We start from the raw sequence: 15,240 nt of genomic DNA, 5'->3' as shown, positions 1-15,240 counted from the left end.
CACCTGGGCCCTAACTTAAAGTTTGAGCACTTGTCTTCCTCCAATCTTCAGTCTCGAGACTAAATGTATTTAAAAAACAGTGATCATTATGCATGTTGGGGGTCCAATTGTTTAGTAATCAGTTAGAATTAATAAAAAAGGGTCTTGGTTTCCTTCCTGCGATGTGACATGAGCCTCCTTGCTATGAACAGCAAGCCTTTAGTTTAAATACAGAGGTGTTAGACTTGGTTCAGTTAACTTTATCTATGTAATTAAGTGAAAGTGCTAAAGTCTAGTGCTAAAGCAATAGAACTGAGTGAATCCCAAATATCCCAATAATAGTGCCTCCCAGTGGTGATGATAATGGCTTTTCATTTATCAGGCTTCTTATTCATGAGCTAGGAAAGAAAATACAAGCAAAAATGTTCCACCAAAAGTGGATAGGAAAAACTACATAGCACTGCCAACAGTCCCATTCTTATGTCCAAATCCATGTAATCCAAACACATTCTTGCTGGATGCAGGCCCTTTACAAAAAGGTCATAATAATTTTACTGATGTTTATATCATCCATGGTGACCCATCACAATGGAAACAACATGCACATAAAGCATGGATGAGAATTTATCATCTATAAGCATCTATAAGTTCTTAGTGCAACGGATTCAGTCGATGAGGTGCACACCATTCACAGGGCAATTTCCACCTAAGGTCCATGCACTTGAGGCTCTTGTGTTTAAGAGGGCTTCTTGATCTGCTGTTGGTTGCAGTCCTCAGTCTGTGCTTCAAACCCACAGGCACAGGTGACCTGGCTAGGGTGCCAAATCTTCTCATCCATTTGAGATCTGCATCTCTGCTCTGCTATGGAGAATTTCATTCAAAAATTAATTCACTTGACATTGGTTAAAAGGTCCAGCTGTGAAATGCCAAACATCAGCAATCTGTGACACCAATTCTGGGTACGGGTGCTACTTTTCACTGCATCAGTGTACAGTGAGTCACCCCAGTGAGGTTAATCATAGACAGAAATCCTAAGAAGCTTCCTTTGTAAGTTGAACCGAGTCATCTGACCTCAGGCCACCATGATGATTGATGCATCTGAGACATGCATGTGACGTCTCCTGTGGCCTTTTAGCATCACATTGCCCCCAGCTAATGAGGGTTACAATATTTTATATATATATATAAACCTGATATATTTTCCTCTGACTGTCTTCTTGCAGTTAGATTGTTTTTACTGCTGTTTTGTCACCATGATTTAACAATCAGGCTCAGTATGCCTCCAAAGAGGCAGAACATTTTTAATATCCCACTTTTGAGTTTAAACATATGTTGTTTTTTGTGGGGACAGTTTCAAATACCAGAGAAATAACAAACAGCCATCTTTGTAAATTATTGAAAGTTGAGGAGGGGAAAAAATCTTTACTTATGTAATATTTTCAACAACTGTGTTGCCAAATATCAGATTTTGCTTGGGATGGTAAAAAAGGAGCACCACTATTAATAATTACATAGTGTGGATTTCAAGATGGATTTTAAAGAATTAAAATCGAGCTACACCACCTATAAATTTGTAGTACTAGCAAGAGCATGTTGGACCTTCTCAGAATCCACGTATGCATGTTTTCATTAGACCCTGAACCAGGAAAGGCCAGAAAAAGACGAATGAGTGCAATAAAATCAGTCTGTGTTAATAGACATACTGACAGGGCAACAGATGAGATTAGTATAATGACTAATTCTATTAGACAACATGAAATGTGTGCCTCTAAACAGAGAACATACGCATCTACTGTTGTTTAAAGGTAAATATGTATGTGACAACTCAAATAAGATGTGAATAAGACACTAGTGTAAGAGGACATTTTCATCTCAGGTTTAAATTTATTTGTCTTAACGTCATGCACAAGAGACAATACAAAAGTCATGAGCTCCTAGACATAAACCATTGGTCAGTTTGTCTAAGTTAATCAGAAATCCACTTGAAGCGATCTACTAACAACTATATTTTATAATTAACACTGCATTATAAATCTACTTAGAGGCACTCAAGAAAATAATACAACAAACAGACAAACAAAAAAAACACCAATTGGGTTTAATTGATAAACCATTAAATATGATTCTCATTTTCACTGAGAAAAAGGACTTTTATTACCAAAACCACTGTACAACTTACCAACACAGACAGAGATACTTAACAGTAAGTAAACAATGATTGTGACTTAAATGAGAATTTGCTTGAAATAAATCCAATGTGTTGTAGATAAAACTGAACTAGTTAATGAAAACCTTTTTGTTTGTTTATTTGATTACATTCAGTAGATCTGCCAAAGATCGTCAACACTGCAAAAGCAAAGGCTAAGCCATATGATGGATTTCCTAATGTCAAATTTACAGCTAGGTGAGATCTCCAGATAAGATCTCCAAAATCGGCTGCAAATCTACAATTTTTTTTTATCCCAGCTGTATGCAATCAATTTCCTCAGTCACAGGCATGGACAGTGTCCTCACATCCGTCTTCCTAGCAGTGTAAGTGGATTTCCAGCGTAGCAGCACAATCCTCTTGAAGTACACTGCTGTGTTATTCTTCACGCTGACGAAGCAGAAGGTGTTGATCATACTGTTGCTCATGGCAATGCACTCGATAATGTAAAACGCTACCAGTGAATTCTTCTCCCTGGAGATGAGCGTCGGATAAAAGTCACGCAGGATGGTGTAGCCGTAATAAGGAGCCCAGCAGAGAATGTATGCCGTGAGGATCCCAATAAGCACCATGACTGTCTTTCTCCGGCAACGCAAGCGCTTCCGGATCTGATCTGTCGGGAAACCAGGCACGCTTTTGAACCAAAGCTCCCTGGAGATGCGCATGTAGCACAGTGCCATGCTCAGGACTGGGCACAGGAACTCCACAGCAAAAATGAAAAGGAAGTAGGAACGGTAGTAAAGCTGCTGGTCCACTGTCCAGATCTGAGCACAGAAGGTTTTACTGCGATTGGCACCATAAGGTACTTTGGTTGCAGATGTAAAGTAAGCAGAAGGTATGGAGATGATGACTGGAACAACCCACACACCTGTTATCAAACAGTATGCAGTCTGATGTTTCATCCTGGGCCTTAATGGGTGAATGATTGCCATGTACCTGAAAATACATTATTATTATAATAGACAGTATTATTATTGTAATCTTCCTCTGCATTATTCTGTTACAACACTACCTCATGGGTTATTTCAGCTGGCTATGCATAGTTCATTGTGCTATAAAGTGCAAACAAACAGTAGTAATTATACATTACCCAAACTTTAATCACATTAAAAGGTATAAAAAAAAATCTTCCGAAGACTATTTTGTGTCGTATCCTAGCCTAACTTTAAACATAAATGGCCATTGTGTTCAAGTTTATTAACAGCTGCACAAAGGAACATTTTCAACATAGCTTTATGTTCTGTTATAAAATTGTCTACCTCCTAGACGGTCAACATGGACTGTAATGATAAGAAAACAATGCTGCCATATACAGGAAAAAAAAAAAAACACATTTTTTAAGAGCGATTTTAACATCTGACATCTTATCAGTCTTTTTCTATGATTAGTGCAAAATTAATGTCAATAAATTGAGATGGTAGTAAGTTTGTAAACACCACAATAGTAAAGATTTAGTAATGTAAAATTTAAAGGATTCGAAGTAAATTATTATAGTATAATGTAAACTAATTGTTTATTTTTCAGGCTTGTCAGTATTATCCAGTGATATAGTTTGTTAAAAAAATGTGTAAAAAGCATAAGATTTGTTGTGTCAGAGCCCAAAAAACAGAACAAGATGGATAAAGTGGTCAAGAGTCACCACTTCGTTATAAAGCCCAATTCTTCTTGATTTCGTTTATTTATGAATGGTTAAAATACTGTATAACTATATATCAAAAAACCTTGAAGTATAAGTTACACTGAAAATGAGACAGACATTATCTAGATTATGAACACATCACGATCAGGGCTGTAACGATTCCAGTTTTTGTGGGATCATGCTTCTGATTGGTTGGTGATACTGAAATATGTTACTCTGTGCAGCACAATGTTATAATGCTAGTGCATAATTCAAGTTTTGGAATGATTTTTGTAATGATTTTGGTATCAATCCTCTTTGAACAGCTACTCTGAAAGAGATTTCATGACAGCAGTAATCAGCAACATTCTACCTTTCTGTAATGAAGTTATTTCTTAGGTTTTATATCTGGCATATATCGGCAGTAGATTTTGCATACACTGAGACTTAAAAGGATTGACTTACTGTGTGTCATTCATGCATTAATGAGCATTAAGTATCCCTTAGCTATAGTGAACAAACCAAACACCTGTCCAAGAGAAATGTCTCACATGGTTAAGTGACAGGTGGCTTTCATTTGAAATACATTGACTCACACCTCAGGGCTGTCTGTCTAAATGCAATTATCCTCCACCAGGGAACACTGATATTTAATTTCACCAACCTGTCTACAGCGATGGCCAATAAGGCATTGGTGGACACGTACAGAGACACGGTTCGGAGGTAGTTAACGCAGGCACAGAGCACTTTTCCATGGTCCCAGGACAGCTGTTTCACCACATAGTAATCCACCAAGAAAGGGCAGCACACAACTGCCACAAGAAAATCGGAGACTGCCAAATTTGCGATCAGGAGATTGGTGAGATTTCGTAGCTTCTTGTAGCGAGCCAGGGTTGCTATAAACAGGAAGTTTCCGATGCCACACACAAGCATGATGCAGACAAGGACCACCCCGATAACAATGGTGGCCACAAAATATGCCAGGCCCTGAGTGGTGTCTGGCATTTCCTCGGCAGGAATCCCATAGTCCATATCATAAAAGTCTAGGTAGGGCTCATGCTCATCTGTGGGTGCTTGGCTGTGGGGGTCTACAAACACTACTGCTACATGTGTAATGTTTGTCATGATTACAATGTATTGTAATATTACAATGTTTTAAATATTCTTTGTTTTTTGCCTCAATTCTTCATTGCTTGGGTTAGTCAGGTTATGTTAGGTTACGGTTAGCAGTCACAGCGCCAGTCAACATTGATGGGGTTTTTTCATGGCAGAATCCACATCCTTCTAATCCAGCTCTCAGACACATTTCCCCTGTAATAGTAAATATATAAATATGCATTTAACTACATTTTTCAGATTTAAATACAAATTCAGATTTAAAAGCAAATATCATGCAGTCAATTTCAGTATCTGGAAAATTCAATACTAATAAAAAGATCAGGTCCCGTTTTATCTTAGTTTTTTTAGATTGTTTTTTCTCCTGTTAGATATTTCTCTCATTCTAGACCACTTCTCCTCATCGATGCTAACGTGATTTATAAACTGTATTAATATCTAACGATCACAAATCCCTTGCTATAGCAACTATCCTATAAAAAGCTGCCCAAACTATATTTCTATTCAAACTATATTACTATATTTCTCCAAAAGCTTTATATTAGCATGCTTAAAGAATATGTACATGGTCTCCTGTGAAAAAACAAGTAAACCATTTAAAATAACTACTCATCAATCAATATACAAAGCATTTTCTAATAGACTATGTAAGTTCTACTAATTCTTACTCAAGACACATAATGGATTATAGTTTTTATTACCCCATTTTTTCCCCTCAAAAACATAACCTATTTCAAGACATTCCTAATATTTGCTGTTTAAAACTGTTGTGTTCTATTGGGAACTTCTTTTTTTTATAACATTTGTTTGTAGAAAGAAGCAATGGCAATAAAAAGAATGAATAAGAGCATATTTCTTATTCAGGTTGATTAATCTTATAAACAGACCTCTAATGCTTTGACTTGCTTCATGGAACTGTCAAGACTAGCGACACAGGCTTGGCATGTACTTAGGGCCACTGATTAATATGACAGATTTTAACCATTAAATGTGAATTATCTTAAAATATGTTATCTGATTAGATCTTCATATGTAATATTTCTGGCCTTTTTGCATTTAATCACCCACAACCAGGGATAAAGTGCCTGTGAGTTGTGAGTTTCTCAGGTAAATAAAAAAGATCTAAAGACTGGCATAAACAATCCACTTTTATCAAATTAGATCATCCTGTCTGAATGGCCAGAATTTGATCTGAAACTTGAATGGCTGAATTTAGGATGTCTCACATTTAAAACAATCATTGTAAATGAAATTTTTATTGACCAAAGGTTTAAAAAGAGAACCAGCCTCACAGGCACGTCTGTTGGGGGCAAGTTTACATCAGCATATTTCCATAGGTTACAATTATGTATAATATACTTTATACTATACAGAGAAGCCACTGGGATCGTCTCATTGATACATGACATCCAGTTAAAGTGGGTGTCTACAACATGCAAAAAGCTTGATTTGTTATTAAATAATCAAAATCAATATCACCAATAATTAGAATAAGGAGAGTACTATAAGAAATATTTGTAATGGTTAATAACATTGATTTGTCTGGAAGTAAAGTAAATTGCCTCCGATATCACATAGTGCTTTAGTTATTAATGGAGAAGAGATGTATGATTGCAATATGAAATCATTCTTCAGTGAGCATACTAGAGAGAATAGGCAATGATGAGTTGTAATGTGGATCTACTTTAACAAGACCCCTGACTAAACTCTCAGATGGCCTTAGATAAGATTTAAAGAAGTATATTCAACTCTTACAAGTGTCAATCCAAGCTCTTCTTGACACTGCTCACTGGCTTGAAAATGAGCTCAAAGTCTAAGAAGAACAGTGTTTGATTTTCTGCTCACACTCAGCAAGACCCTTTAAGCAAGCACAAAGAGCCACATAAAGACACAAAGAATGCTATTATAGCTACTATTGTTCTCTTTAGAAACTACCTGCTAGTCAGTAGCTGGCGCTGTTAGTAGACCACAAGGCGGCAATGCACCTGCATACTGTATGCACATGCTAATATTATGTGATACTTAATTGGGTGGATGGATTTCTGCATTTACATTACCTACAGCTTATTTTCTCTACATGCACTAAGGACATAAGGACCACCAATCATGTCCTATTTGGACAGGATTTTTAACCGTTTTGATCCCTCTGCTGTGCTAATTGTGTCTGCTGAACTCTTTTGTTTGCAAAACCACAAGTGATAAGCATCTCTGACTGGATTTTGGTGGATGAATCATTCTGAAGGCAAATACTGACATTTTCAGCTTGTCCTAACTGGATAGCCCTAGTGATTAAAACAATAAGAAAGTCAGTTCAAAGTAACATTAAACCCTACATTGCTTTTGAATTTGTAGTTTGGTTTTTTCATAAGTTCCAATTTTATTGCAAATAATTTTGAGAAGAATATTACAGAAATATTACTATTAACTAAAAATTTGGTAGCTGTTAATAAACATTTGTTTTAACTCTTCCTGTTCTCACAGATATATACCGAAAATCTGCATTTGCAGATGTCTATAATTTTGCCAATTTCTCTCATATTTTGGAAAGCTTGTGAAGGCACACAATCATTTATGATGTTGTGCTGTTTCTATGTGAAATCTGTCAGAAATTTGCCAAAAAGACAAAGAATCATAAGCAAAAGCATTAGCATGAACAAACCCAGTTGAAAAGAGGACTGGGGTTAAAGCCATAAATATGTTTTTATTTCATTCATTCATTCATTCATTCATTCATTCATTCGTTCATTCATTTTCTACCGCTTATCCGAACTTTATCTCGTGGAGCCTGTGCCTATCTCAGGCATCATTGGGCATCAAGGCAGGATACACCCTGGACGGAGTGCCAAACCATCGCGGGGCACACACACACTCTCATTCACTCACACAATCACACACTACGGACAATTTTCCAGAGATGCCAATCAACCTACCATGCATGTCTTTGGACCAGGGGAGGAAACCCCCGAGGCACGGGGAGAACATGCAAACTCCACACACAAGGTGGAGGTGGGAATCGAACCCCCAACCCTGGAGATGTGAGGCGAAAGTGCTAACCACTAAGCCACCGTGACCCCATGTTTTTATTTCTTGTTTAAAAATATTGTGCATAGTGCATTTTTTTTTTAAATTATGTTGCTGATAGTGAGATGTTGACCTTTGCTTAGTATAATTGCTGCTTGATAACATTCTGTTGTTTTCATTCATTGTTTCATTGTTCCTTCTTTATCGATTCATAGGCATTTTGAAAGTTCAGCTGTTGCTCTAATCTAAATGCTCTCTTGAACACTACAGATTTTTCCAGAACATAACACAGTAAAACGAATCAGTGTATTGGATTGTTCTATGTATTTGTCTTCTGTACCTGTGAGATATTCATTAGAAATTTCTACTTGCAATGTTCTGAAATCTTTAAAATCCTAGCACATCTAACATGATCAGAAGTTTCAACAGGTGCTTAACACTAATTGCTGATTTGTATCGTGAATGTTTACTGTGCATGATGTAATTACCTTTATTTAACCCTCCTTGAATTGCTAAAGCTTTGGTAGAATTGATTGGCAAGTATAAGTATCTTTATTTACCTACTGTAAAGCTTAAATGAGGAGAAGCATGCACATTTGCACATAGTCACAAATCACACCTGTACTACAGTTAATGATACTTTTTGTTTTCTGTAGTTGAAACATGGTTATATCATAGAAATTGCACATAAATTGAACCCTGAGATTCTTGAAAATATCATGTATGTGAAAAATAAAAATATTCTTACGCAAAACCACAAATTTCTACTTGGGATCTAGGACAGACATTTGTATAACACATAAATAAACATTAGTAAAATGTTTTTTTGGTCCCATTAAAAGTAAGTTACTTTTGAAGCCAACATAAAAAGAAAACTTATACATAACAGATTTATTCATTCATCAGTAAGTGCTTTATTTTCATCATACATTAGATCTCAATGCAAGGCCAATTTTAGGCTCAAATAAAGCACGACAGCCAATACAGTACATTCCCCATCTTTCAAAATAATTAATGACATAAAGGACATTTTGGGGCACTTATCTATTCCTATTTAAGGGTCGCCTTATCCTGAGTCGCTCTTAGATAGATGAACGTGATTCACAAAAGATCTGACCTTGGATGAAGCTGTGTTATTTTATTAAATGTTAGACTATATTCTGTTGTGTACTTTTACATATCAGAGCACAAATCTGGAAGCAACCAGAAAAGCACATTAATTTAATTATTAGAAATAAAAATGAAAAAAATTTAGTTTAAGTCTGAAATGGTACTAACGTCGCAGCTCTGAAATGTAAATCAAATGAATTTTATTTATTCATTTATACTTTATTTTAGTTTGAAGAATCGAATCATTAATGTGATCTTCAGATCAGGCAGGAATTTCTTATGAAATAAAATATCATCATGATCCATTCAAGACTTATAATTACATTTATAAAATGCAGAAAAGCCCATAATATTTCTAAAAACCGTTATGTACACGTCGTTAATCCTCCCAATGTGTACCGACTAAATCCCAATAAATGATGAACTGTTATATACACTAATATATATATATATGATTATAATTTCTTGTCATTTCTGACAAAATGAAACGCTGAAAAAAACAAAACCGTAAAACACTAAAAACACTAGAAAAAAAGAGTGTTAAGAAATGCTAGTTATTATAAAGTGTGCAGACACAATTTAAGGTTATTAAACACCATCCTTCACTTAGTGTTCATTTTAAATCAGTGCTGGAAAATTTACACCTCACCTTTTTTCCCGAAGAATTCCGGAACAATTCCTATCTCGCTTCTTGTGCTGAAGGAAATACGGTCAGATGCGCTCTGTGTGTGTGTGTGTGTGTGTGTGTGTGTGTGTGTGTGTGTGTGTGTGTGTGTGTGTGTGTGTGTGTGTGTGTGGAGAGCGAGAGAGACAGACAGACAGACAGACAGAAAGAGAGAGAGAGAGAGAGAGAGAGAGAGAGAGAGAGAGAGAGTTCATGTGTGGGAAGATACGGGTGAGGCTATCTCTCTCTCTCTCTCTGTCTGTCTGTCTCTCTCTCTCTCTCTCTCTCTCTCTCTCTCTCTCTCTCTCTCTCATCCTAAAGCTAAAGAGCAGGGTGGTTGGTTCATGTGGTTAAATTCGTTCTTTTTTTTTTTTCTTTATTAAAAATAAATAAGATGGAAAGAGTGTCACATACATGCCTGTCTTTTTCTTCTTCTGAAGATTTTCCGTCTGATAGTATTACAGTATTTCACAATTGCTAGAACACATTTCTTGAAACCTTCACCCATATTCTCAAAACTTTATACACAAAACCCTTGACTCTTCTGGCAAAATCAAACACTTGCCTCAAAACCATTTGATCTGTGCTCAAAATCAAACAATGCTTTCAAAACATAAACACAGCCAGTCAATATATAAACACTCATCAGCATTCATTAGACACTACATCAAAAAAATTGAGAACACAGCGTCCAGAGAAAAAAATGTTTATTGCATTTAGAAAATAATTTTGCCATAAATAAAAGTAAATAATTCACAACTCGGTACAGCAAATATATTGCATACTGTAAGTACTGCAAGTAATACAGTATTGAATTTCTGTATTTTCAGCATAAAAATAAAGTAAACCCAAAGAACAAAGACAACTCTAAATGAAAAGTGTATTATACAAAATATTATGCTATTGCAAAATCAAAGTCAATGAAAGACTCATTCTGCCTCAGCATCCGGACTTCGTCCACATCACATGCAATGTTGTCCCTTTCTAGGCAACGGGGGAGGAACCCTCTCGTGTGCCGGATCCAGGCTTGACAACACTCCACACCTGTCATCACAGGCCAATTCCAGTGCCTGTAAAAGATTTACCCTTGTATATGGGTTACCGTCATAGACCTTACATCGCCACGCAGAGAAAAATGGGGTTGGGGAACGGGCTGTATGGTGAAAGGCAAACATTCACGAATCGCTGGTTGATGTTGAACCACTCACGTATTCTGACACCACAGTGAAAGCTGATATTGTCCCAAACCACAACATAGACAGGATGCACTGCTTGCTGATGATCCTGCTGCTCACGTTCAAACAAAACATCCCGAAGAAATGTAAGAAGATGGTCAGTGTTATATGCCCCAGGGTTGCATGACGGTGGAGAACCGTCCCATTGCTTATGGCTGCACATAGGGTGACATTGCCACCACCGTGACCAGAGACTTCCACAATGGCACGTTGGCCAATTCTGTTCCAGCCTCTCCTTCTCCTCCGCCAGATTGAACCCTGCTTCAACTACAAAAATATTTTCATGGGGCCTTTCCATGGAATCTATTTCAAACACCCTCTAAATAAATAGTTTTGTAAGTGTTACAGAAAGACATACTTCTGCAAAAGTGTATGTATATGCACTCCTGATTTACATACACTACAATATAGTGCAGTTACAGTAACATTATAGGACAATAACTGTAGGTTACAAACTAGTACTGTAAGCATCAATGCTGAAAGTGTACACTTACTTGCACATACTGATATCGGAGATCTTTGTCCCTTTCTGAATTGCGCTCAAAGGGTACTCTGTACACTTGCTTCATGCTTACCCTGTTGTGTAGAGGACAAGGGAAATGGTAGAAAGGCTGACACTGTTGATACATTCAAAATTTACATTGTCTTCTACAAGTCTTTGCTGTATTTCAGATGACATTGTTTTGATGGACCATATCAACAATGAGAGCCTCTTGCTGTTGGGAGAACAAAGGAGTCTTGCAATTCTACAAAAGGTAAAATGCTCTTACAAATGTATACATACAAAAACAATAGTAATGGACATCACATTTATATGTAAAATGTATTGTAAATCTTTTTTCTTTTTTCCCCCACTACCCTTTCTATTGACAAATTGATGTGCTACATCAAATGTATACAGTAAACTTTCAGTCGCACAAATTAGAAAAACAAAACATTTACCTGTTCTCTTCTCTGAATGTCCTGATTATGGTGGCCACAGAGAATTTGGACAAATTGAATTGTACTCTTTGTCCTGCTTCCCTCATTTTCTTTCCATGAGCAAGAACATGGTCTATCACAGTTGATCTGAAATTACTATTCTTGGTCTTGCTCTTCATTGTCTTTGTACTCTTCCTCCTCTTCCTCTCACATTGTTTCCATCCATTGTGGTATCAACACAACGTACCCGGGCCACCTCTGAACTGGCTTATATACTAGACAACTGATTTGATAACATCATCAGTAACAAGTGTGAACAATTTTGAGTTGTGTGTAAACAATGACAGCTGTGTTGTAGTTGTGTTTAACTTTTGCCACATGTATTTACAATTTTTCAACACAGTGCAAAATGTGTTTTAGTGAGTAAGAATGTGTTTAGAGTTGCAAAAAGAGTGGATGAGATTTGCAAAGAGTGTCTTAACTACCTGAACTTGTTTAAGGTTTTGCCTACAAAGTGACTGATTCGACAAATGGGTTTAGGACACTGAGCATTGGGTTCAGAGAATGGGGTTGTGTTTTAGCAATTGTGAAATACTGTATTAATGCAGCTAATTAAAGCTATGGTTACAATGATACTTATTTGATATTTTTAAGGACTATACAAATGTCCTCAGAAGGTCAAAACTATCACATATTTCTATCCTGGTAGAAGCAAGCTCTCTTCCAGGATGATAATAACCTCAGCCATGCAGGTCATGATGGTTCATTAAATAGCTTTACATGTAAAGTTTTGTATAAAAATGTAGTATGACCTTATATTCACCAGCTTCGTAGTCACCAGCTAAACACCTTTAAGAGATTTCGGGGCTTTGGTGTTTGCTTCTATGATAACATGGATTACAATATGTACTTGAAGTTAGTGAGATATTCCTGTTAGTAGAGGAGGATGCAAGGTATAAAGAGCTATCTGTGACAAACATAGACTTCAGTGAGTTGAGTTCAAATAAAGTGGATGTCACGGTTAGTCACAGGTGAATGCGGATCCATTTGCAGTTACTCCTTTAATGGGCAAAAAACAGGAAACAAACAAGCAGGCAAAAACAGATCTGACACTGAGCAGGACAGGGAACAGGAACAGAGCCATGAACAGACAGCACAGCGCATACTAACAACGACTCACAACTGGGAAGTGAACAAAACAGAGAGTGCATTCAGTGAACGAGAACCAATCACAAGACGGAGACAAACAAAGACTAAGACAAAACACCTGGGGAAGAGATTGAGTGCAATTAATGTCCATGGTAACAAATAGGCGGGCGGGGTCAACAATTAACAGCAGGGAATGACAGCAGGCAGAAACAAAGGAGAACACAGACAGACTCATTACAGAGCAACATCAAGATTCTCACAGAAAAAAGTGTGTTTTTGCTCTTTACTACATTGCAGCATTACTGAGTTCCCTAAAGCCCACATGTTCTCATTAAAATCTCTCTATTGTTTTCTGAAACTGCCTTCAATTTCCATGACTGTAATGAGTTGGTGATATTCAGATAATCACAACAGGCAACACACAATACAATACAATATAATATTTTTAAAGCCAACTTAAAAAAGAAACTTATACATAACAGATTTATTCATTCATCAGTAAGTGCTTTATTTTCATCATGATCACTGTGGATCTGGAACCTATCGCATGTACACTGTTTGTAAGGCAGGAAGGGTCACCACAGACTAGACACCAGTCCATGGCTGGGAATCATGCACAAATACATTCACACCTATTTGCTATTTGCAATTTAACATCAGAGAAAAGTATAAAAAGCCCATGCAACAGTAACCCAAGCTCAGGATTGAAACAGCGACTCTGAACGTTTGAGACAAGAACACTATTCCCTGTGACATCATACCGATTAACATAAGAGTACAGATTATTTATACCATCTTCAGTAAGTGCTTAATTATAGTCATGGACAAAGTGGATCAGGATCGTATCCCGGGATGTATATCCTAGAGGCATCGTATACATCAGTTTGACAAATCTACCAAATACATGTTGTGTTATTCCGCTTTTGTCATACACATTCATTTAAATATACGACCTATTCTATACTGTTTATTAAAACAGTATATTTTCTCCTGACATCTCTTATGACATCTCTACCAAATATATTCAATTTTTTATATTTTAATACACACAATTAGTTCACTAATGCATGGTACTCTTCAAAGTTCCTCTCATCTCAGCTGTGAATTAATACAGGATGTTTAAACTGGCTTTCATCTTTTGAGGTGGCAGAGACGTGAACATATTACAGTAGGTAAAAGTGATGTCAAGCACTCTTAGAATATACATTCACTACGGTGATCTAAAAAACAGTGATTAAGTTTCTTTCTCTCTTTGTAATGATGTCGCAGGAAAACCATTTGCATTGTACTGAAACACATCACTTATGGTACTGATGCATATTAAAGTTTAAAAAATAAATAAAAGCCAAATTGCTATTGCTGAATTCTGGTAAACATTTTAAAATTTAAGTTTTTCTTCCAGTTATGTACTTTGACATCTCTGGACCAAGGGAGTGCAGAGACATGGGCCCCTACAACACCTCATACAGGAGGGAAATCAGAAATCACAGCAGAAGATTGTTTTGATGCTGTTCTGGTGTAGATAGAGTTTTAAGGGTGGGCAAAATGGTGCACAGCATTCCTTGGTCTGGGAACAGTGACATATAGTCCTTGGCCAGATGGATGGTTTCAGCCAGAGTGTGGGATTTGTTACACTGGACCACCTAATGCAGTAGCTGGAAGTCTCTCCAGCATCACTCACAATCTTAAAATACTTTCTATTAGTCATCTAAAGTACTGATTTACACATTTTGTGCTTTGTTTTAATAAGCACTAAACATATTTTGTTGTAAGGTTGTAAATCTCTTTTGGGAAAAAGAGTAAAAAAACACATTTGGCTCTCACTCTTCGTATAACCTTCAGCTGAATATCTATGTTTGATAGAAAAAAGATTTTATTTAGTTGAACAGTGCATTAGTTTTTCCCCATCTATATTTTCTAAATCCTGTCCCCTGCAATATGATTTACCCACAAACACTCTGCCATTAATTATTGGTTGCTTGTGGTGAGGTCAGAGGGTGTATAGTAATGTAGCCTAATTCATGCTGAGTATTTTCATAATGTAACATACAACATAATGTAATGTTATTAATCTGTGAACAGTAATGATATAAAATTGCGTTGGAAATTTTGCAGTGGATTAAAACAGAGAAATGAATGATCACGTAAGACAGCTTTAAAAAAATAAAATAAAATAAAAACCTCATGGGAAATGTTTCTGCCTCTGAGGATGTTTAACTGC

At 36.6% G+C, this 15,240-nt stretch overlaps 2 protein-coding genes across 2 annotated transcripts; both read right to left on the bottom strand.

Moving 5' to 3' along the window:
• Positions 1–1,881: 1,881 nt before the first annotated feature.
• prokr1b (prokineticin receptor 1b) lies at positions 1,882–9,811 on the bottom strand. The gene is made up of 3 exons (XM_027165888.2): positions 9,700–9,811; positions 4,468–5,114; positions 1,882–3,121 (listed from the first exon to the last, which is right to left on the bottom strand). Exons 2-3 carry the CDS (start codon positions 4,926–4,928, stop codon positions 2,437–2,439), a joined length of 1,146 nt encoding a protein of 381 aa, XP_027021689.1. The 5' UTR covers positions 4,929–5,114; positions 9,700–9,811; the 3' UTR covers positions 1,882–2,436.
• Positions 9,812–10,412: 601 nt separating this feature from the next.
• Positions 10,413–13,054, bottom strand: LOC125141084. The gene is made up of 4 exons (XM_047812788.1): positions 11,892–13,054; positions 11,444–11,525; positions 10,923–11,216; positions 10,413–10,784 (listed from the first exon to the last, which is right to left on the bottom strand). Exons 1-4 carry the CDS (start codon positions 12,047–12,049, stop codon positions 10,677–10,679), a joined length of 642 nt encoding a protein of 213 aa, XP_047668744.1. The 5' UTR covers positions 12,050–13,054; the 3' UTR covers positions 10,413–10,676.
• Between the last annotated feature and the right edge of the window lie 2,186 nt (positions 13,055–15,240).

Source organism: Tachysurus fulvidraco, chromosome 4 (genome assembly GCF_022655615.1).
Source record: "Tachysurus fulvidraco isolate hzauxx_2018 chromosome 4, HZAU_PFXX_2.0, whole genome shotgun sequence".
NCBI classification, from domain to species: Eukaryota; Metazoa; Chordata; class Actinopteri; order Siluriformes; family Bagridae; genus Tachysurus; species Tachysurus fulvidraco.
Note: the sequence above shows the minus strand (reverse complement) of the source record. Positions and strands in the feature narration are given on the sequence as shown.